Consider the following 22,962-nt stretch of genomic DNA (forward strand, 5'->3'; position numbering starts at 1 on the left):
TTGCCAGGACTGGAGAATTTTAGCTATGAGTAAAGATTGGATAGGCTGGGGTTGTTTTCCTTGGAACAAAGGAGGCTGAGGGGAGATTTGATTGAGTTATACAAAATTATGGGGGGCCTAGATAGAGTGGATAGGAAGGACCTACTTCCCTTAGCGGAGGGGTCAATAACCAGGGGGGCATAGATTTAAAGAGATTGGCAGAAGGATTAGAGCGGAAATGAGGAAATCATTTTTCACCCAGAGGGTGGTGGGGGTCTGGAACTCACTGTCTGAAAGAGTGGTAGAGGCAGAAACCCTCAACTCATTAAAAAATACCTGGATGTGCACCTGAAGAGCCGTAACCTGCAGGGCTACGGACCAAATGCGGGAAAGTGGGATTAGGCTGGGTGGCTCGTTTCTCAGCCGGCGTGGACACAATGGGCCGAATGGCCTCCTTCTGTGCCGTAAATTTTCTACGATTCTACGAAAGAAAAAGGAAAAATACCAGAGTTGCCCTGATTCTTTAGTTTCTCGCTAGCCCAGCTCAGGAACTGCCTGAAGGGTTTGTTCTATTCTTACCTCCTTTCTAAGAGCTCTCAGCTTGCGAGGTAGTGTTGGTGGGGTGAGGTGCTGAGGGACACTGAGGGAAGGGCCTGGTTTGCAGCTTTCCGCTTGCTTCTCCTCCGAGGGCCTACTGCTCTCCTGAAGCCTGGGGCTCTGGTACGGAGCCACGGTGGGGTGCGCTGGTGATTGGGAGAGGCTCGGGGCGGCTCGGCCCACCTCGCATCCATTGGACAGTCTCTCAACTCTTCTGCCCCCCTTGCAGTCTTGGCACGAGGCCCCCTGATCGGCGGTGCCTTGCCCGCTGTCCGCTGTGCCCCCGTTCTCCGAGCTCCTCCTGCCGCTCGCGGCTAGTGTCGTGGAGATAAGGTCGGGGCTGGATCCGGACATCTTGCACTGCAGGCGGTCAGTGTGAGGACTCCTGAGCGCTGCCGCAGGGCCAAAGTACCTCAGGTTGTGCACGCAGCTGGCTGCGTCTCCCAGGCGGTGCTGGTGGTGGAGGGCGCACTCCTCCGGGGCGGCGATGGCCCTCAGGACCCCCGCAAACTCCTGGTGGCTGCCCTTGCTGTTGCCGCGCCGGTGCCGCGGCTTGCTTCGGTACCTCGCCTTCCCCGGGGGCGTGGACACCTTTGGGCTGCCGGATAAGGGCGAGTGAGACTGGCCGACCTCCGCACTCGGCACGATGCCATCTGACCTCAGGAGGTCGGGTCTGTGGGAGACAAAACAGCAGCAGGTTAATGTACAGTGATCACATCGGCACAGGGCACATAAGGTCAACGGACACATGGGCAGGTACAGCACGGGTTAGATACAGAGTAAAGCTCCCTCTACACTGTCCCATCAAACACTCCCAGGGCAGGTACAGCACAGGTTAGATACAGAGTAAAGCTCCCTCCACACTGTCCCATCAAACACTCCCAGGATAGGTACAGCACGGGTTAGATACAGAGTAAAGCACCCTCTACACTGTCCCATCAAACACTCCCAGGGCAGGTACAGCACAGGTTAGATACAGAGTAAAGCTCCCTCGACACTGTCCCATCAAACACTCCCAGGGCAGGTACAGCACAGGTTAGATACAGAGTAAAGCTCCCTCTACACTGTCCCATCAAACACTCCCAGGGCAGGTACAGCACGGGTTAGACACAGAGTAAAGCTCCCTCTACACTGTCCCGTCAAACACTCCCAGGGCAGGTACAGCACAGGTTAGATACAGAGTAAAGCTCCCTCTACATTGCCCTGACAGTGTATTTTTCTGCACCAGCCTCAGAAGAACGATACCAGTTGCATTAGTGTGACATTACCTTGGGTTTCATAGGAAGTCAGTGGTTACAGAAGCCTTAACGTGGGTTTAAAGGTGTTAAGAAGTGTGTACATTTATTTTATTTACATCTAAATATGCTGTGGTTTTAGTGAACTACAGGTATCAGGTGATAGGTATGTACACATTGACTAAAATCTCCCTGATGGTTTGTTGATTGTTCTCTATCGCTGCCCGCTGTACACTGTTTGATGCTGGTTCCTGTTAGCTGTGTCTGTGAGGTACAGTAAGGCATGGTACAGCCTGACTGGGCAAAGTCAATTCATATGTGTTTGAATTTGGATTCCTTTCAAACAAAGTGGTGTTACATAGGAACAGGAGGAGGCCATTCAGCCCCTGAGCCTGTCCCGCCATTCAATTAGAACATGGCTGATCTGTACAATATGTCAATGTCATCAATATGTTAATTAATTATTTAAATAGCCCAAGCTGTTGATTTTGAACCTACTGACCCCTAGCAGCTCCAGACATGTTACAGAAGCACTATCTTGTGTTTGAACACTGTCAGTGGCAGCCAAACTACGTCATTAAAGGTGCAAGGCTTGGTAACGTCTGTTCGCAATGACAAGTATTTCAAGTTATCCGGTGCAGTTGACAGATGTAATCCCGGCCTACGGCGGACGTGTGTCAGGCCTGCGGGAAGCAGACGACTGAAGGTTTGGGGTCCTGGCCCTTTGATAGCCAGCTCCTCGCTCGAAGGTGGGTTTACCCGAGGCTGTGGGGGTCAGGTCTTCAGTCAGTCTGAGCCCTGTCTGAGTCCGGCCAGAGCCCAGCCGGAGCCCAGCGTCAGTCCGGTCTGAGCCCAGCGTCAGTCCGGTCTGAGCCCAGCGTCAGTCCGGTCTGAGCCCAGCGTCAGTCCGGTCTGAGCCCAGCGTCAGTCACCGGTCTGAGCCCAGCGTCAGTCCGGTCTGAGCCCAGCGTCAGTCCGGTCTGAGTCCAGCGTCAGTCCGGTCTGAGTCCAGCGTCAGTTCAGTCCGGAGTCCAGCGTCAGTCCGGTCTGAGTCCAGCGTCAGTCCGGTCTGAGTCCAGCGTCAGTCCGGTCTGAGTCCCGCCTGAGCCCAGCGTCAGTCCCGTCTGAGCCCAGCCAGAGCCCCGTCTGAGCCCAGCCAGAGCCCCGTCTGAGCCCAGCCAGAGCCCCGTCTGAGCCCAGCCAGAGCCCCGTCTGAGCCCAGCCAGAGCCCCGTCTGAGCACAGCCAGAGCCCCGTCTGAGCACAGCCAGAGCCCCGTCTGAGCACAGCCAGAGCCCCGTCTGAGCACAGCCAGAGCCCCGTCTGAGCACAGCCAGAGCCCCGTCTGAGCACAGCCAGAGCCCCGTCTGAGCACAGCCAGAGCCCCGTCTGAGCACAGCCAGAGCCCCGTCTGAGCACAGCCAGAGCCCCGTCTGAGCCCAGCCAGAGCCCCGTCTGAGCCCAGCCAGAGCCCCGTCTGAGCCCGGCCAGAGCCCAGCCAGAGCCCGGCCGGAGCCCGGCCGGAGTCCAGCGTCAGTCCGGCCTGAGTCCAGCGTCAGTCCGGCCTGAGTCCAGCGTCAGTCCGGCCTGAGTCCAGCGTCAGTCCGGCCTGAGTCCAGCGTCAGTCCGGCCTGAGTCCAGCGTCAGTCCGGCCTGAGTCCAGCGTCAGTCCCGTCTGAGTCCAGCGTCAGTCCCGTCTGAGTCCAGCGTCAGTCCCGTCTGAGTCCAGCGTCAGTCCCGTCTGAGTCCAGCGTCAGTCCCGTCTGAGTCCAGCGTCAGTCCCGTCTGAGTCCAGCCAGAGTCCCGTCTGAGTCCAGCGTCAGTCCCGTCTGAGTCCAGCCAGAGTCCCGTCTGAGTCCAGCCAGAGTCCCGTCTGAGTCCAGCCAGAGTCCCGTCTGAGTCCAGCCAGAGTCCCGTCTGAGTCCAGCCAGAGTCCCGTCTGAGTCCAGCCAGAGTCCCGTCTGAGTCCAGCCAGAGTCCGGTCTGAGTCCAGCCAGAGTCCCGTCTGAGTCCAGCCAGAGTCCCGTCTGAGTCCAGCCAGAGTCCCGTCTGAGTCCAGCCAGAGTCCGGTCTGAGTCCAGCCAGAGTCCCGTCTGAGTCCAGCCAGAGTCCGGTCTGAGTCCAGCGTCAGTCCGGTCTGAGTCCAGCGTCAGTCCGGTCTGAGTCCCGTCTGAGTCCCGTCTGAGTCCAGCCAGAGTCCAGCCAGAGTCCAGCCAGAGTCCAGCCAGAGTCCAGCCAGAGTCCCGTCTGAGTCCAGCCAGAGCCCCGTCTGAGTCCAGCCAGAGTCCCGTCTGAGTCCAGCCAGAGTCCGGTCTGAGTCCAGCCAGAGTCCCGTCTGAGTCCAGCCAGAGTCCGGTCTGAGTCCAGCGTCAGTCCGGTCTGAGTCCAGCGTCAGTCCGGTCTGAGTCCCGTCTGAGTCCCGTCTGAGTCCAGCCAGAGTCCAGCCAGAGTCCAGCCAGAGTCCAGCCAGAGTCCAGCCAGAGTCCCGTCTGAGTCCAGCCAGAGCCCCGTCTGAGTCCAGCCAGAGCCCCGTCTGAGTCCAGCCAGAGCCCCGTCTGAGTCCAGCCAGAGCCCCGTCTGAGTCCAGCCAGAGCCCCGTCTGAGTCCAGCCAGAGCCCCGTCTGAGTCCAGCCAGAGCCCCGTCTGAGTCCAGCCAGAGCCCCGTCTGAGTCCAGCCAGAGCCCCGTCTGAGTCCAGCCAGAGCCCCGTCTGAGTCCAGCCAGAGCCCCGTCTGAGTCCAGCCAGAGCCCCGTCTGAGTCCAGCCAGAGCCCCGTCTGAGTCCAGCCAGAGCCCCGTCTGAGTCCAGCCAGAGCCCCGTCTGAGTCCAGCCAGAGCCCCGTCTGAGTCCAGCCAGAGCCCCGTCTGAGTCCAGCCAGAGCCCCGTCTGAGTCCAGCCAGAGCCCCGTCTGAGTCCAGCCAGAGCCCCGTCTGAGTCCAGCCAGAGCCCCGTCTGAGTCCAGCCAGAGTCCCGTCTGAGTCCAGCCAGAGTCCCGTCTGAGTCCAGCCAGAGTCCCGTCTGAGTCCAGCCAGAGTCCCGTCTGAGTCCCGTCTGAGTCCAGCCAGAGTCCCGTCTGAGTCCAGCCAGAGTCCCGTCTGAGTGCTGTTTGAATCCAGTGTGAGTCCAGTCTGAGTGCTGTTTGAATCCAGTGTGAGTCCCGTCTGAATCCAGCCTGAGTGCTGTTTGAATCCAGTGTGAGTCCAGTCTGACTGCTGTTTGAATCCAGTGTGAGTCCAGTCTGACTGCTGTTTGAATCCAGTGTGAGTCCAGCCAAAGTCCGTGAGCCCAAGTCAGAACTGAACAACTGTGACCATGAAGTAGGTCACAGTTTTCCACTCACGGCCTGGGCGTGTTGTTGGCGTTGTGGATCAGCCCCCGTTATAGAATCCGCCCGGTTTTCATGCCCATTGATTTCATTAACTGCCTGGATACTGGGCAGGTAAAAGAGTCACCCGGGGACACGAGCTTTGTTTAGGGGACAGTCGGCAACACTGAAGCCAAGTAGAACGTCCGGCAAGAATCCCCAAAAGAATTCATTCCTTTTGTTTTCAACTAATCGCAGTCACTTAGAACATGGTGCAAGGCACACATTGGGCCGGTTTTAACCCTGTCCGTTCCCGACATTGCTTGCCGGGCAATCAACAGGGGACCGGTGGACACTGTGTGGTGTGAACTCGTTAAATGCCAGCAGAATCCATGGCACCCTTGGTGATCCCCGAGCCTTGATTTTTCCAACCTGCCTCAGGTTCCAACCAAAGTTGGCTTCGGTAAGTGGGGCGCGTCCCTACGGGGTGGGAGTGTGCTCTCCGCATCAGGCAAACTGAAAGCCTGCCAACAGATTGGTTTGGAGATTTGTTAGCACGGTGATAGGTTTCCTATTGGGTCGGGACACCCAGCTGACCAAAAGTAAAAGCTTTCTTTCCTTGGTGATGAAGGCTCTGGGGGAGACACTGCCTCAGGACCGTAACTAGCCTCACTGAGGGTGCGTGATCAGCCAGTCCGTCTACACGCTCGCTCACCTCTTCCCCTGAGCTCCGGGTTTGTGGCTTGGCGCCTTCTTCTTGATCAGTTTCTCCACAGCGTTGGTGCGGATTATGGGTCTGACCAGGTGCCGCTTGTACGTTCCCGGGTATTTCTTCTCCACAGCTTGTTCACGTCTGCAATACAACAAAACAGCCTCAGGGCTCTCTGAAGGAGTGACTTATCTCTACAAGTGGGGAGGGGGAGGGGGGAGGGGGGGTAAAGGCCCAGGCCTCACAGATGGGGTATGATTTACAGTCAGTGCTGAGCTAACCTGGGGAGGGGAGAGGGAGTAGCAATGGAGACCCTACAATTAGCATCAGCGTCCCCCCTAGATCAGTCAGGGTTCCTGTGACCCCTGCTGCAAAGGTCATGTGGGTGAGGATTGGATCAGGATCAGAGGTGACAGCCTCCTGTCACTCGCTGCCTGGGTCACCCGGGGGTGAGATACGGGAGAGGCACCAGAGCCTGTGGAACAGTCCCACCAACCACATTCAGTGTCTGCAGATGGAGAGAAAATTGGACGGGGGGAATGAGGTAATCCAGAGGCCTGGAATAAATGCAGGGAACGTGAGTTCAAATCCCACCATAGCAGATTGAGAATTTCAATTCAGTTTTTAAAAAAATGGAAATAAAAAGCTGGCATCAGTAAAAGCTGTTAAATTGTTGTAAAATCCCAACTGGTTCACTAATGTCCTTGAGGGAAGGAAACCTGCCGTCCTTACCCGGTCTGGGCCTATTTGTGACTCCAACATGGTTGACTCTTAACTGCCCTCTGAGGTGGCCTAGCAAGACACCCAGTTGTATCAAACCTGGGAAACTAGGGATGGGCAATAAATGCCGGCCTTGCCAGGGATGCCCACATGCCCAGAATGAATAAAAGAAATGATCAAATGGAACCTGAAGGAGATAAAGACCAGCGATCTCTTCTGGTACAGCCCACCTCCAACCTTAACCTTTCTCTCTTTCAGAAGCGGATAGGCCTGCTGTGTATTTCCAGCGTGTTTAATTTATTTCAGATTGCTACGGTTGCTTTTGTACGTACTTTATGAGTTCCTTCTCCCTGATCTCCAGCTGCAACATGATGGCACTGAGTTCCATGTAGAGATTGTTGGCTCGCTCCAACTTCCGCTCGTAATGTTCTCTGATGTCCAGGGCGTGCCTGGAAGGAAAGAAGCAACACCGAGACTGAGCAGCCTTCTCTACCACACCGAGACTGAGCAGCCTTCTCTACCACACCGAGACTGAGCAGCCTTCTCTACCACACCGAGACTGAGCAGCCTTCTCTACCACACCGAGACTGAGCAGCCTTCTCTACCACACCGAGACTGAGCAGCCTTCTCTACCACACCGAGACTGAGCAGCCTTCTCTACCACACCGAGACTGAGCAGCCTTCTCTACCACACCGAGGCCGAGCAGCCTTCTCTACCACACCGAGGCCGAGCAGCCTTCTCTACCACACCGAGGCCGAGCAGCCTTCTCTACCACACCGAGGCCGAGCAGCCTTCTCTACCACACCGAGACTGAGCAGCCTTCTCTACCACACCGAGACTGAGCAGCCTTCTCTACCACACCGAGACTGAGCAGCCTTCTCTACCACACCGAGACTGAGCAGCCTTCTCTACCACACCGAGACTGAGCAGCCTTCTCTACCACACCGAGACTGAGCAGCCTTCTCTACCACACCGAGGCTGAGCAGCCTTCTCTAGGATACAAGAAAGTATTTGCATCGAGACAGGAAGGAGCTGTACTGCTGGGAAGGGCTCCATCTGAACCGGAATGGGACCAGAGTCCTAGTGGAAAGGATAAATAGGATGGTGGATAATGCTTTAAACAAGCAAGATGGGGCGAGGGATCTGGGAGCAATAACAAAAGCTTAAAGATAAAGGAAGCAGGAGATGAGACCAGGGTGAGGAATAAAGATAACATAAATGGTCAAGAAACAAATAGAGTTATAAACCAGAAGTATAAAAGGACTGTTAAAAATAAAGTAAAAGGAACAAGTATTAATGATGAATTAAACTACCTGTATTACAATGTTCACAGTATCCAAAATAAAACGGGGGAACTGGAGGCAATAATCTGTAGCGAGGAACCAGATATTGAAGGAATAACAAACATGGCTATATAAAGAACAGGACTGGCAAGTAAATATTGCAGGTTATAACATAATCAGAAAGAATAGGGAAGGAAGAAGGGGAGGTGGAGTAGCTGTACTAATTAGAGATAACATAGTGGCAGTAGGAGAAAAGGGACATCATTAACAGAAGGATAGAAACAGAATCCATACAGATTGAAATAAAAGACAAGAAAGGATTGATTACGTTAATAGGGATATACCACAGACCACCTAATAGTGGAAAGAAGGTGGAGGAAGAAATATGTGAGCAAATATGTGAAATGAGTAAAGGACATAGAATAATAATCATGGGAGATTTTAACTACCCCCAAATAAACTGGCAAGATGAGGTAGGTAAAGTGGTACAGGGAGTGGAGTTTTTACAATGTGCAGGATTCCTTTCTTACCCAGTATGTAAAAAGCCCAACAAGAGAGGAAGCTCTGCTGGATCTAGTAATGGGAAATGAACCAGAGCAGATAAGAGAAATAAGCATGGGGGAATATTTAGGCAATAGTATTAATATTGAGAAGAAGATAAGTAAGACAAAGTCCAAATTAATAAATTGGAGAAAAGCTGATTTTAAGGGGATGAGAATGGAACTAGGGAAAATAAATTTGGAAAATGTACTGACAAACAAAGAAATAGAACAGCAGTAAACATTTAAAACGGCAATCAATAGAGTCCAGGAGAAATATATCCCACTAAAAAGCAAGAACAAACTAGCCAGTAATGACACACCAAGGCTGAATAAAGAAATAAGGGAATAATTGAAAAAGCCATACACTAAGTACATAGACATTAGAGGATGACAAAAGGGAAATCGAAAAGGTTAGGAAAGAAGTCAAAAAAACAATTAGGAAGGCAAAGAAAAACTATAAAATTAAATTATCAGGGAATATAAAAAGAAATAGTATCGTATTCTACAGACACATAAATAACAAAAGAAAAGTCAGGATAGGGCCACTAAGGGATACAAGGTAAACTCACTGGTAATGACAGCGAAATGGCAGGAATATTAAATAATTTCTTAGCCTTAGTATTTGCCAGGGCGACTAACATGGTGGGCATAACTTAGAAGAAGAGATCAAAAAGATATAAAGACATTTAAGATAGAAAGGGGGGAGATAATTGATAAACTAATCAAATTTATAAAGGATAAAACCCCTGGTCCAGATGGATTGCATCCACGGATATTAAAAGAAGTTAGGGAAAAGATAGCAGAAGCATTGTTACATATATATAAAAATTCATTAGAAAAGGGAATCGTGCCAGAGGACGATTCCCTTTTCTAATGAATTTTTATATATATGTAACAATGGAGGCAGGAACCCTCACAACATTCAAGAAGCATTTGGATGAGCACTTGAAATGCCATAGCATACAAGGCTACGGACCAAATGCTGGAATATGGGATTAGAGTAGACAGGGCTGATGGCCGGCGCGGACACGATGGGCCGAAGGGCCTCTATCCGTGCTGTATAACTCTATGACTCTATGACTGGGGGACAGGTAATGTGATTCCTATATTTAAAAAGGGAGATTGAACAATTCCAGGGAACTATAGACCAGTTACCTAATGTCAGTGGTAGGAAAGACAATGGAATCCTGACTCAAAGATGTAATAGAAAAACATCTAGAAACTGAAAATATAACAAAGAATAGTCAGCACGGATTTCAGAAAGGGAAAGTCATACTTGACCAACCTTACTGATTTCTTTGAAGGAGTAACAGAAAGAGTAGATAAGGGTAATGCAGTTGGTGTAATATATTTGGATTGTCAAAAAGCCTTCGATAAGGTACTGCATAATAGACTCATGACTCAGAGCATGTAGAGTCATGTGACAAGCAGCAGTATGGGTAGCAAGCTGGATACAAAACAGAAAACAGAGAGTAGGAGTTAAAGGGAGTTACTCAGACTGGCAAAAGGTGGGAGGTGGTGTTCCACAGGGATCGGTACTGGGACCACTGTTGTTCACCATTTACATAAACGATTTGGACTCGGGAATCGGAAGTACAATTTCAAAATTTGCGGATGACACCAATATGGGGGGTACAGTTAATACTGAAGAGGACTGCGACAAAATACAGGAAGACATTAATAAACTTGTAGAATGGACGTGCAGTTGGCAAATGAATTTCAATATAGATAAGTGTGAGGTGATACATTTTGGTAGGAAGAATAAGGAGGCCACGTACTCCTTGTAAATAAGAGTTTAAATGGGGTAGAGGAGCAGAGGGACCTGCGGGTACAGATACACAAATCACTAAAAGTAGTGATGCAGGTTAATAAGGCCATAAAAAAAGCAAACCAAGCACTGGGGTTCATTTCTAGATGGAATTGAACTATAGAAAAGATACAGCACAGAAGGGGGCCATTCGGCCCATCTTGTCCGCTCCGGCTCGAAGAACAATCAGGTGCCCATTGTAATCCCACCTTCCAGCACCCGGTCCGTAGCCCTGCAGCTTACAGTACTTTAGGTGCAGGTCCAGGTACTTTTTAAAAGAGTTGAGGGTCCTTGCCTCTACCACCAATTCAGGCAGCAAATTCCATACACCCACCACCCTCTGGGTAAAAAAGCTTTTCCTCATGTCCCCTCGAATCCTTCCGCCAATCAGCTTAAATCTATGTCCTCGAGTTCTTGAACTTTCTGCTAGGGGAAACAGGTACTTCCTGTCTACTCTATCTGGGCCCCCTCATAATTTTATACACCTCAATCAAGTCATCCCTCAGCCTCCTCTGCTCCAAAGAAAACAACCCCAGCCTATCCAATCTCTCCTCGTAGCTGCAATTTTCAAGCCCAGGCAACATTCTTGTAAATCTTCTCTGCACTCTCTCCAGAGCAATTACGTCCTTCCTGTAAGGTGGTGACCAGAACTGCGCACAATACTCCAGCTGTGGCCTTACCAACGTTTTATACAGTTCCATCATTACATCCCTGATTTTGTATTCTGTACCTCGGCTAATAACAGAGCATTCCGTATGCCTTCTTCACAACCTTATCTACCTGTACTCCCACCTTCAGGGACCTGTGCACATGCACTCTGAGGTCTCTCACTTCCTCTACCCCTCTCAATATATTCCCGTTTACTGCGTATTCCCCTTTACTGTTTATAGAATCATAGAATCATAGAAGTTACAACATGGAAACAGGCCCTTCGGCCCAACATGTCCATGTCGCCCAGTTTATACCACTAAGCTAGTCCCAATTGCCTGCACTTGGCCCATATCCCTCGATACCCATCTTCCCCATGTAACTGTCCAAATGCTTTTTAAAAGACAAAATTGTACCCGCCTCTACTACTGCCTCTGGCAGCTCGTTCCAGACACTCACCACCCTTTGAGTGAAAAAATTGCCCCTCTGGATCCTTTTGTATCTCTCCCCTCTCACCTTAAATCTGTGCCCCCTCGTTATAGACTCCCCTACCTTTGGGAAAAGATTTTGACTATCGACCTTATCTATGCCCCTCATTATTTTATAGACTTCTATAAGATCACCCCTTAACCTCCTACTCTCCAGGGAATAAAGTCCCAGTCTGTCTAACCTCTCCCTGTAAGTCAAACCATCAAGTCCCGGTAGCATCCTAGTAAATCTTTTCTGCACTCTTTCTAGTTTAATAATATCCTTTCTATAATAGGGTGACCAGAACTGTACACAGTACTCCAAGTGTGGCCTCACCAATGCCCTGTACAACTTCAACAAGACATCCCAACTCCTGCATTCAATGTTCTGACCAATGAAACCAAGCATGCTGAATGCCTTCTTCACCACCCTATCCACCTGTGACTCCACTTTCAAGGAGCTATGAATCTGTACTCCTAGATCTCTTTGTTCTATAACTCTCCCCAACGCCCTACCATTAACGGAGTAGGTCCTGGCCCGATTCGATCTACCAAAATGCATCACCTCACATTTATCTAAATTAAACTCCATCTGCCATTCATCGGCCCACTGGCCCAATTTATCAAGATCCCGTTGCAATCCCAGATAACCTTCTTCACTGTCCACAATGCCACCAATCTTGGTGTCATCTGCAAACTTACTAACCATGCCTCCTAAATTCTCATCCAAATCATTAATATAAATAACAAATAACAGCGGACCCAGCACCGATCCCTGAGGCACACCGCTGGACACAGGCATCCAGTTTGAAAAACAACCCTCTACAACCACCCTCTGTCTTCTGTCGTCAAGCCAATTTTGTATCCAATTGGCTACCTCACCTTGGATCCCATGAGATTTAACCTTATGTAACAACCTACCATGCGGTACCTTGTCAAATGCTTTGCTGAAGTCCATGTAGACCACGTCTACTGCACAGCCCTCATCTATCTTCTTGGTTACCCCTTCAAAAAACTCAATCAAATTCGTGAGACATGATTTTCCTCTCACAAAACCATGCTGACTGTTCCTAATTAGTCCCTGCCTCTCCAAATGCCTGTCGATCCTGTCCCTCAGAATACCCTCTAACAACTTACCCACTACAGATGTCAGGCTCACTGGTCTGTAGTTCCCAGGCTTTTCCCTGCCGCCCTTCTTAAACAAAGGCACAACATTTGCTACCCTCCAATCTTCAGGCACCTCACCTGTAGCGGTGGATGATTCAAATATCTCTGCTAGGGGACCCGCAATTTCCTCCCTAACCTCCCATAACGTCCTGGGATACATTTCATCAGGTCCCGGAGATTTATCTACCTTGATGCGCGTTAAGACTTCCAGCAACTCCCTCTCTGTAATATGTACACTCCTCAAGACATCACTATTTATTTCCCCAAGTTCCCTAACATCCATGCCTTTCTCAACCGTAAATACCGATGTGAAATATTCATTCAGGATCTCACCCATCTCTTGTGGTTCCGCACATAGATGACCTTGTTGATCCTTAAGAGGCCCTACTCTCTCCCTAGTTACCCTTTTGCCCTTTATGTATTTGTAGAAGCTCTTTGGATTCACCTTTGCCTGATCTGCCAAAGCAATCTCATATCCCCTTTTTGCCCTCCTGATTTCTCTCTTAACTCTACTCCGGCAATCTCTATACTCTTCAAGGGATCCACTTGATCCCAGCTGCCTATGCATGTCATATGCCTCCTTCTTATTTTTGACTAGTGCCTCAATCTCCCGAGTCATCCAAGGTTCCCTACTTCTACCAGCCTTGCCCTTCACTTTATAAGGAATGTGCTTACCCTGAACCCTGGTTAACACACTTTTGAAAGCCTCCCACTTACCAGACGTCCCTTTGCCTGCCAACAGACTCTCCCAATCAACTTCTGAAAGTTCCTGTCTAATACCATCAAAATTGGCCTTTCCCCAATTTAGAATTTTAACTTTTGGGCCAGACCTATCCTTCTCCATAGCTATCTTAAAACTAATGGAATTATGATCACTGGTCCCAAAGTGATCCCTCACTAACACTTCTGTCACCTGCCCTTCCTTATTTCCCAAGAGGAGGTCAAGTTTTGCCCCCTCTCTAGTCGGGCCATCCACATACTGAATGAGAAATTCCTCCTGAATACACTCAACAAATTTCTCTCCATCCAAGCCCCTAATGCTATGGCTGTCCCAGTCAATGTTGCCCTCCCTAAGTGTATTACCTCACACTTCTCTGGGTTGAACTCCATTTGCCACTTTTCCGCCCACTTCACCAACCCATTGATATCATCTTGGAGTCTACAGCTACCCTCTTCACTATCAACTACACGGCCAATTTTTGTGTCGTCTGCAAATTTGCCAATCATGCCCCCTACATTCAAGTCCAAATCATTAATATATACCACAAACAGCAAGGGACCCAACACTGAGCCCTGTGCCACACCACTGGAAACGGATTTCCATTCGCAAAGACATCCATCAACTTTTACCCTTTGTTTCCTGTCACTGAGCCAATTTTGGATCCAATTCGCCACATTTCCCTGTATCCCATGGGCTTTTACCTTTCTGACCCCCAGTCTGCCATTTGGGACCTTGTCAAATGCCTTACTTGAAAAGCCAAGAAGTTATGTTAAACATGTATAGAACCTTGATTAGACCACACTGTGAACAGTTCTGGTCTCCATATTATAAAAAGGATATAGAGGCATTGGAGAAGGTGCAAAAAAGATTTACTAGGCTGATACCAGGACTGAGAGGTTATACCTATCAGGAAAGATGGAACAGGCTGGGGCTCTTTTCTCTAGAAAAGAGAAGACTGAGGGGTGACCTGATAGAGGTCTTTAAGATTATGAAAGAGTTTGATAGGGTAGACATAGAGAAGATGTTTCCACTTGCGAGGAAGACCAGAATTAGGGGCCATAAATATAAGATAGTCACCAATAAATCCAATAAGGAATTCAGGAGAAACTTCTTGACCCAGAGAGTGGTTAGAATGTGGAACTCGCTACCACAAGGAGTAGTTGAGGCGAATAGCATAGACACATTTAAGGGAAAGCTGGCTAAACACATGAGGGAGGAAGGTATAGAAGGATATTGTAATAGGGTTAGATGAAGTAGGGAGGGAGGAGGCTCGTGTGGAGAATAAACACCGGCATAGACCAGCCTATTTCTGTGCTGTAGGTTCTATGTAATTCTACATAAGATATAAGAATATGAGAACATAAGAAATAGGAGCAGGAGTCGGCCATATGGCCCCTTGAGCCTGCTCCGCCTTTCAATAAGATCATGGCTGATCTTCTACCTTAGCTCCACTTTCCCACCTGATTCCCATATCCCTTGATTCCCGTGGAGTCCAAAAATCTATCGATCTCAGCCTTGAATACACTCAATGACTCAGCATCCACAGCCCTCTGGGGTAGAGAATTCCAAAGATTCACAGCCCTCTGAGTGAAGAAATGTTTCCTCACCTCAGTCCTAAATGGCCGACCCCTTATCCTGAAACTATGACCCCTAGTTCTCGACTCTTCAGCCAGGGGAAACATCCTCTCGGCATCTATCCTGTCAAGCCCTCTAATAATCTTATATGTTCCAATGAGATCATCTCTCATTCTTCTAAACTCCAGACAGTATAGGCCCATTCTACTCAATCTCTCCTCATAGGACAACCTGTAGCGCCTTATTGCCTCCTCGGGATGCCCCGAAGCCCTTTGCAACCAATTCTGAAATGTGGTCACTGCTGTTAAGTCAGCACAGCAAGATCCCACAAACAGCAAATGGACGAGTGACTGGCTAATCTGTATCTTGTGACGTTGGTTGAGGCGATTAGCCCATCCGTAGAACCTCTTCTTCGAATAGTGGTCGTGGGATCTTTTACGCCCACCTGAGGGGGCAGGCGGGACCCCGGTTTAACATCTCATCTGAAAGACGACACCTCTGACAGTGCAACACTCCCTCAGTACTGTACTGGAGTGTCAGTCTGGATTATATGGTCAAGTCTCTGGAAATGGGGCATGAACCCGAATCCTTGTGACTTGGGGGTGGCAGGAAAGAACGCTAGCAAATGAGCCAAGCGGCCAATTAGGGGAATAACTGGACATTGAATGTCTCACTGTTTCTTACTGACACACTGCAGAGAAAAAACAACGATGGAGAAGGTCACTGTAATGTCCGGATAAGCACTCGTATTGGTGTGGTAATAACGAGCTCCTTTTACTTCCAGACCCTCTGGACCATTCGCGTCAAAGAATAACAAACAGCAAAGCAAGAGAAGACCCTGGAGTGTTATTGCTGCAATGTGTTTACTCCCTTAAGGGGGCCCTCTGCTGTTCAGTTAACATTAAGCAAGTGCAATACACAGAGTCCAGTGCCAGACAAGTGTGCAAGAAGATGTAAGATGTCCGCTCGCTAACGGACTGCAGTCTGCAGTGGTCAAACCTGCAGCAATCGGGCAAGTGAGGAATGAGTCTGGTGATGAGTTAGAAGGTGTGCAGGGGAAGGGAAACAATTGTGAGTGACCACACCTCCTCACATTAACTGTATAAATACTAGTCGGAAAAATTTGGTAACTGTAAGTTTCTAAGTTTCACCGTTGCAATATTTGTCTAGAGAAAAATAACCATCTGCTTTCCCGTCTCAATTTCTGTTCCGGTTCGAATAACGCCTGAAACAACATACTCATTCTGCTCAGGGTCCAAGATCGTGTGAGGCACTGACTGCACAATGAGGACAGCTGCCTTAATAGGGTTGCCAACTCGAGTTGGACGTATTCCTGGAGCTTTTATCACATGACCTCCCGCCTCCAACGGCCCCATCCAGTCAATCAACCTTTTTTCCCATCTCTAATATTTTTATAAATAATAAATGAAAGTGTTCAAAGAAAGTGAAAGAAAAATATCAAATTCTTTAAATGCCCCTATAATTTTTTCCTGGGCGTTTGCTTGCAGCAGTGTCCAGGGGATTAATCTTTAATTCCTGGAGACTCCAGGGCAATCCTGGAGGGTTGGCAACCCCTAGGCCTCAATGAGGTTAGAGTCTGTACTGGAAACTAGCACAGACTTGGATGGTTACTGCACAGTAACAAACTGCTCAGAAATGGGCGTGAAGATTCGCCCCCCTAGATGGCAGTGACAGGTCAAGGTTCAGGCCCAAGTCCAAGGCCTGAGAGTGACTAATTGCACCACATGGCTCCCCCCCCTTGGAACGAGGGTTAGTGCAACCGTGGGGCAGGGGGACCCTTGGGGCCACTGAAGGGATTCCACTCCAGTAGTTTGATTTTCCACTTGGATGGAAGCCCGTTCAGCTGGAGGTAGAGGTGGAGTTAGCGAGTTACATGGTGAGTACCTGGAAAACCTCGGCAAAGTTCAAAACGGTAACGGTGGGAGGAGTGAACAATGATAAAGGAGAGTTCGGTTCTGGGCTGCTGACCCTGCCAATCCAAAGTCTCACTGCCAATTCAAAGTCTCAATACCAATCCAAAGTCTCAATACCAATCCAAAGTCTCACTGCCAATTCAAAGTCTCAATACCAATCCAAAGTCTCAATACCAATCCAAAGTCTCACTGCCAATCCAAAGTCTCACTGCCAATCCAAAGTCTCAATACCAATCCAAAGTCTCAATACCAATCCAAAGTCTCAATACCAATCCAAAGTCTCGCTGTGAATCCAAAGTCTCAATACCAATCCAAAGTCTCAATACCAATCCAAAGTCTCGCTGCCAATCCAAAGTCTCGCTGCCAATCCAAAGTCTCGCTGCCAATCCAAAGTCTCGCTGCCAATCCAAAGTCTCAATACCAATCCAAAGTCTCAATACCAATCCAAAGTCTCACTGCCAATCCAAAGTCTCACTGCCAATCCAAAGTCTCAATACCAATCCAAAGTCTCAATACCAATCCAAAGTCTCAATACCAATCCAAAGTCTCACTGCCAATCCAAAGTCTCGCTGCCAATCCAAAGGCCATGGTGAAGGGTTAAAGTTACAAGGAATGGACTGTATTAAGGGAGTGCACAAACCTTAGCTCCTCTCTCCTCCGTCTGATTAATTCTTCATCTAACCGATGGATACACGTTCCTTCACTCTTTATCTTTTCAAAGTGCTTCTTCACTTCTTCCCTCCATTCAGCCTGTAAGCAAAGAGCGCTCTTTTTACAAGTGGGATTCCTGAACCCAGATGGGAGATGGTCAGTAGGCTATTCGACTGTAGAGGCATCACGGCTGAACCCAATCCTCAACCACCACACATTCACATTCCCAGCAGGAGTCACTGGGTTGGGATCAGGAGCAGGAATCCTGGCTGGTTCCACCACCCCCCTACCTCTCCAGCCAAGGGGTACTGAGGCCAACTGTGATGTCACTACAGCTGCCCCGATGAGATGGGTTCACTCAGCACAGACAGGGGCATGAGCTTGAGACCAGCACAGCCCCTGTGTGATATCGAGGGAGGGGGTTTATAACCGTGTCTAGTGATGAATGTGCACTAGTCCCACTCCAATTCTCGAGCGCCCCGCGTGATCTGTACCATTCGCTTAAATTCCACTTGCCAAGATTAATGCCTGGTATTGGGTCTTGGGTAGCACGATTGCCATGGTTACTGATGGCGACTGTGAGCACAGCGGCTCTGACCCTGTTATCCTCTGACACATAAACAAAAGGACACGCATTAATTTGGCACCTTTCATGTCCTCAGGAAGTCCCAAAGAGCTTCACAGCCAATGAAGTGCTTCTGTACATTTTTGATTTTGTGTCTGTGAAGCCCCTTGGGATGTTTGTTTTGTCCGTTAAAGGCGCAGTATAAATGCTGGAAACGGGGCAGCCAATTTGCGCACAGCAAGGTCCCACAAACAGCAATGTGATAATGACCAGATCATCAGTTTTAGTGATGTTGGTTGAGGGATAAATATTGACCAGGACACTGGGGAGAACTCCCCCGCTTCTCTTCGAATAGTGCCATGGGATTTTTTACAATCCACCTGAGGGGCCTCGGTTTAACGCCTCATCCAAAAGACAGCACCTCTGACAGTGCAGCACTCCCTCAGTACTGCACTGGGAGTGTCAGCCTGGATTATGGGCTTAGGACTCTGGAGTGGGGACTTGAAGCCACTGACTTTCTGATTCTGCTACCCACTGAGCCACGGCTGACACACAACACTGACGGGCCTGGAATTTCCTCGGTGCTGCTCCTGCTCAGCAGCTTTATTTTCGCCGGGATCCTTTTCTGACGCACTTCCGGCGATGCTGGAGCAGCTCCGAGGACGATCCAGGCACTGGAGTAAATCTCGCATCCCACGTACTTTAACGCTGCACAAATCTGGGGATAACTTCCGAAACTGACGCAGTATTTATAAAAGTTATCCTTCACTCCCACCCCCCCCCCTCCTCCTCCTCTCCCCAAGGCGATGCTTCATTGCTGGGGTAACGGCTCCATGGGCACTGGGCGAACTTCCAGCACCTCATCCAAATCGCCAATCTTCATGTAAGGCCAAGGTAGGGAACTGGCAGCAGGCTGTTTGACTGTGGAGGGCATCACAGTCAAGGTCTCTGATGTTCACACATGTGCACTCTTGGAGGGGAGGAGGGGGGAGATGTCACTGACCAGGAGGGGATGCTCTGCCCGACGTTCTGTCGCTCGCCCTCGACACTGAGGCCAACTGACCTCGGTGGGTTATCGGGGGAGGCCCTGTAAGTATCTTTGTTTTAAGATGTGTCTGTCTCTCGGGCTGGTCTCAGCCCTGAGGCTCGGCCTCTGTCCCGTGTTACCTGGGATTTAAAGTAGGTCTCCTGAGGGGTGCCCAGCACGTCAGCGGAGGCGATGTCCAGGTGGAGGAGAATCTGTCGGAAGGATGGCCTGTTGCGAGGTTTACTGTGCCTGAAAGCAGAGGGCAGCACTGGTTTAGCAGCACATCTCACCCACCACCGTCACAAGACTACATAGATCAGGAGTTTGCCCTTCAGTCTGCCCTGGGAAGACAGTGTTTCAATAGTTCTGAACGACCCAAATCAGCATCAGCCCTGTCTTTTCCAACGTGCATCCACAGCCAGGGTCCCCAGAGTCCGCAGGGTCCCCAGAGTCCGCAGGGTCCCCAGGCTCCGCAGGGTCCACAGGCTCCGCAGGGTCCCCAGGCTCCGCAGGGTCCCCAGGCTCCGCAGGGTCCACAGGCTCCTCACTGGCAACTTTAATAGACTTGCATGGGTCAGTGCAGAACAGTATAAAAGTGGTGACAAACCAGCAGAAGAGGAGAGAGACAGAAAGAGACAGGGACAGAGAAAGACAGACACAGCCACAGGGAGAGAGAGATAGAGATACAGACAGAGACAGAAAGGGAGGGAGAGAGAGACATAAACAGAGAGAGAGAGAGACAAAGAGACAGAGAGAGACACACACAGAGATATTGAGAGACAGAGAAAAAGACAGACAGAAAGGGAGAGAAATGGAGAGTCACAGAGAGACAAGGAGCCAATGTAGGTCAGTGAGCACAGGGGTGATGGGTGAACGGGACTTGGTGCGAGTTAGGATACGAGCAGCAGAGTTTTGGATGAGCTCAAGTTCAAGGGTGGAAGATGGGAGGCCAGCCAGGAGAGTGTTGGAATAGTCCAGTCCAGAGGTAACAAAGGCATGGATGAGGGTTTCAGCAGCAGATGAGCTGAGGCAGGGCCGCAGACGGGCAATGTTACGGAGGTGGAAGTAGGCGGTCTTGGTGATGGAGCGGATATGGGGTCAGAAGCTCATCTCAGGGTCAAATAGGATGCTAAGGTTGTGAACGGTCTGGTTCAGCCTCAGACAGCGGCCAGGGAGAGGGATGGAGTCGGTGACTAGGGAATGGAGTTTGCAATGGCTTCGGTCTTCCCAATATTTAGTTGGAGGAAATTTCTGCTTATCTGATATTGGATGTCGGACAAGCAGCGTGACAAATGAGAGACAGTGGAGGGGTCGAGGGAGGTGGTGGTGAGGTAGAGCTGGGTATTGTCAGCGAACATGTGGAACCTGACGTCATGTTTTCGGATGGTGTCGCCGAGGGGCAGCCTGTAGATGAGAATTAGGAGGGGGTCAAGGATAGATCCTTGCAGGAGCAGGACGAGAAGCCATTGCAGGAGATTCTCTGGCTACGACTAGATAAATAAGGATGGAACAAGGCGAGCACAGTCCCACCCAGGTGGACGATGGAGGAGAGGCATTGGAGGAGGATGGCGTGGTCAACTGTGTCATAGACAGAGAGAGAGGGAGAGAGGGAGAGAAAGAGATAGATAGAAAGATAGATGGAAAAAGAGGGCAAGAGAGGGATAGAGACAGCAGGACAGACAGACAGAGAGAGAGAGGGAGAGAAAAAAAAATAGAAATTTTAATATTGCCTTTCACAATCTCAGGACGTCCCAAAGCCCTTCACAGCCAACAAAGTATGGCAGTTTAGTCACTGTTGTAATGTAGGAAACACAGCAGCAAAATTTGCAAACAATAAATGGCAGATAATCTGTTTTAATTTGTTTGAGGGATAAATATTGGCCCAAGGCACTGGGGAGAACTCCCCTGCTCTTCTCCGAAATGGAGTGATGGGATCTTTTACATCCATCTGAGAGGGCAGAGGGAGCCTCGGTTTAATGTCTCATCCTAAGGACTGCATCTCCAACAGTCCAGCACTCCCTCAGCACTGCACTGAAGTGTCAGCCTAGACAGGGTGAGAGAGGCAGACAGAGATAGAGAGAGAGAGAGAGAGACAGGCAGAGACAGAGAGAAACAGAGGGAGAAACAGGGGGAGACAGAGACAGGGAGAGACAGAAAGAGAGAAAGACAGATAGAGAGAGAGACAGAGAGAGAGAGAGAGAGAGAGTCAGAGAGAGAGAGATACAGAGGAAGAGACAGAGAGAGAGAGAGATACAGACAGCAAGAGAGAGAGAGATACAGACAGCAAGAGAGACAGACAGAGAGATGAGAGAGAGAGACAGAGGGAGAAAGACATAGACCCAGCTACGGTGAGACCTGAGCAGTTCAGTGAGATTGGGGGGCTATTGTGCGCTGTGCAGACTACATTTGCAGGGCGACGAGCTGGCCTCTGACATCTCACTCAAGCGGCCGTGCATGTGAGTGGCCAATCAGTTACACGACTCGTTCCCAGGTGCAGCTTATTGCACTACTGTAGTGTGCACTGTCAGCCACTGGAGGGCGGTGATGTGCACCGGGTGCAGCATCCTGGTGAGCACTGAGTGTGGGCAGGGAGGGTCACTTCATTCACCGACCCCCCCCTCCTCCTCCCCCGCTCAGTGTGACCCAGACAGTGATGCCAGGCAGCACCCACCCGGCAGGGAGGCACGGAGGCTGGCCCACCAGCTGCCACGTACCACGCAGCCCGGGCACGTCATTGAGGGGCACAGGCTGCGTTTCACCTCTCGGCCCAGATCACTGTCCAGTGAACGCCCCCCTCCCCCGCCCTTCCACCCCCGAGAAATCACCCGCAGATCCTCCACCCAACAGGCCCCTTGTGCCAGCTTGCTACAGGCCCCTCCCCTGGCTCTCTCCCCGCCCTCCCCTGGCTCTCACCCCCCGGCTCTCCCCGCACCCCCCCCCCCCGGCTCTCTCTGCCCTCCTGACTCTCCCCCCTTACTCTCTCTCTCTCACCCCCTCTCTCCCCCACCTCACTCTCTCTCTCTCTCTCTCTCTCTCACACCCCCTCTCTCCCCCACCTCACTCTCTCTCTCTTCCCCCCACCTCACTCTCTCCCCCCACCTCACTCTCTCTCTCTTCCCACCCTCACCCTCTCACCCCTTCACACTCTCTCTCTCTCTCTCACACCCCCTCTCTCCCCCACCTCACTCTTTCTCTCTCCCCCCCACCTCTCTCTCTCTCCCACCTCACTCTCTCTCTCTCCCCCCCCCTTTCTCTCTCCCCCCACCTCACTCTCTCTCTCTCTCTCACACCCCCTCTCTCCCCCCCCTTACTCTCTCCCCCACCTCACACTCTCTCTCTCTCTCACACCCCCTCTCTCCCCCACCTCACTCTCTCTCTCTCTCCCCCCCTCACTCTCTTCCCCCCACCTCACACTCGCTCTCTCTCTCTCTCTCTCACACCCCCTCTCTCCCCCCCCTTACTCTCTCCCCCACCTCTCTCTCTCTCTCCCACCTCACTCTCTCTCTCTCCCCCCCACTTACTCTCTCCCCCACCTCACTCTCACTCTCTCTCTCCCCCCTCCTCCGTGCCCGGGAGTGGCCGATTCTCCCCCACGCCTTTGGTGATCGGTGGCACCTTTTCCGAGACTCCTTTTCCGTTGGCCGGCCTGTGCCTAAAACCGTCGATGACCGGGTAGGCTGGTGGGGGGACGGGGGGTGGGGTGGGTGTTTGTTCTCACCAGGTTTGCTTCATAAGGATCTTGAAGCCATCTGGACAGGTAGACGGGACGGGCAGGTGCAGACTGTTGCTGCCTACACCCCAGATAATGGCCGACGAATCCACGTCCTTGTAGGGCACCTCCCCAGTGAGCAGTTCCCATAACACCACACCGAACGACCTGCCGAGAGAGAGGGGGAGGAAGGTGGGGGTGGGGGGGGGGGGAACAAACAGAATGGCAGGTGAAATTCTAACCCCACCAGAAATGCAAGCGACCAGGAAACAGAAAGATCTCCCATCGCAGCTCAGGCTTCAGTGTGAAGAAGCTCAGAGGGC

At 50.7% G+C, this 22,962-nt stretch overlaps 1 protein-coding gene across 1 annotated transcript in view; it reads right to left on the minus strand.

Moving 5' to 3' along the window:
- Nucleotides 1-558: 558 nt before the first annotated feature.
- The window catches only part of LOC137309164 (mitogen-activated protein kinase kinase kinase 13-like), a gene marked incomplete at its 3' end in the record, with an annotated part of 44,485 nt that continues 22,081 nt past the window's right edge, over nt 559-22,962 (minus strand). Inside the window, exons 5-10 of the mRNA XM_067977444.1 lie at nt 22,649-22,807; nt 19,071-19,179; nt 17,328-17,437; nt 6,875-6,991; nt 5,829-5,966; nt 559-1,249 (exon numbers count right to left, since the gene is read on the minus strand). Coding sequence (XP_067833545.1) covers nt 559-1,249; nt 5,829-5,966; nt 6,875-6,991; nt 17,328-17,437; nt 19,071-19,179; nt 22,649-22,807 — 1,324 coding nt within the window. The remainder of the gene's footprint in view (nt 1,250-5,828; nt 5,967-6,874; nt 6,992-17,327; nt 17,438-19,070; nt 19,180-22,648; nt 22,808-22,962) is intronic.

This window comes from Heptranchias perlo, unplaced genomic scaffold (genome assembly GCF_035084215.1).
Source record: "Heptranchias perlo isolate sHepPer1 unplaced genomic scaffold, sHepPer1.hap1 HAP1_SCAFFOLD_151, whole genome shotgun sequence".
Classification (NCBI taxonomy): Eukaryota; Metazoa; Chordata; class Chondrichthyes; order Hexanchiformes; family Hexanchidae; genus Heptranchias; species Heptranchias perlo.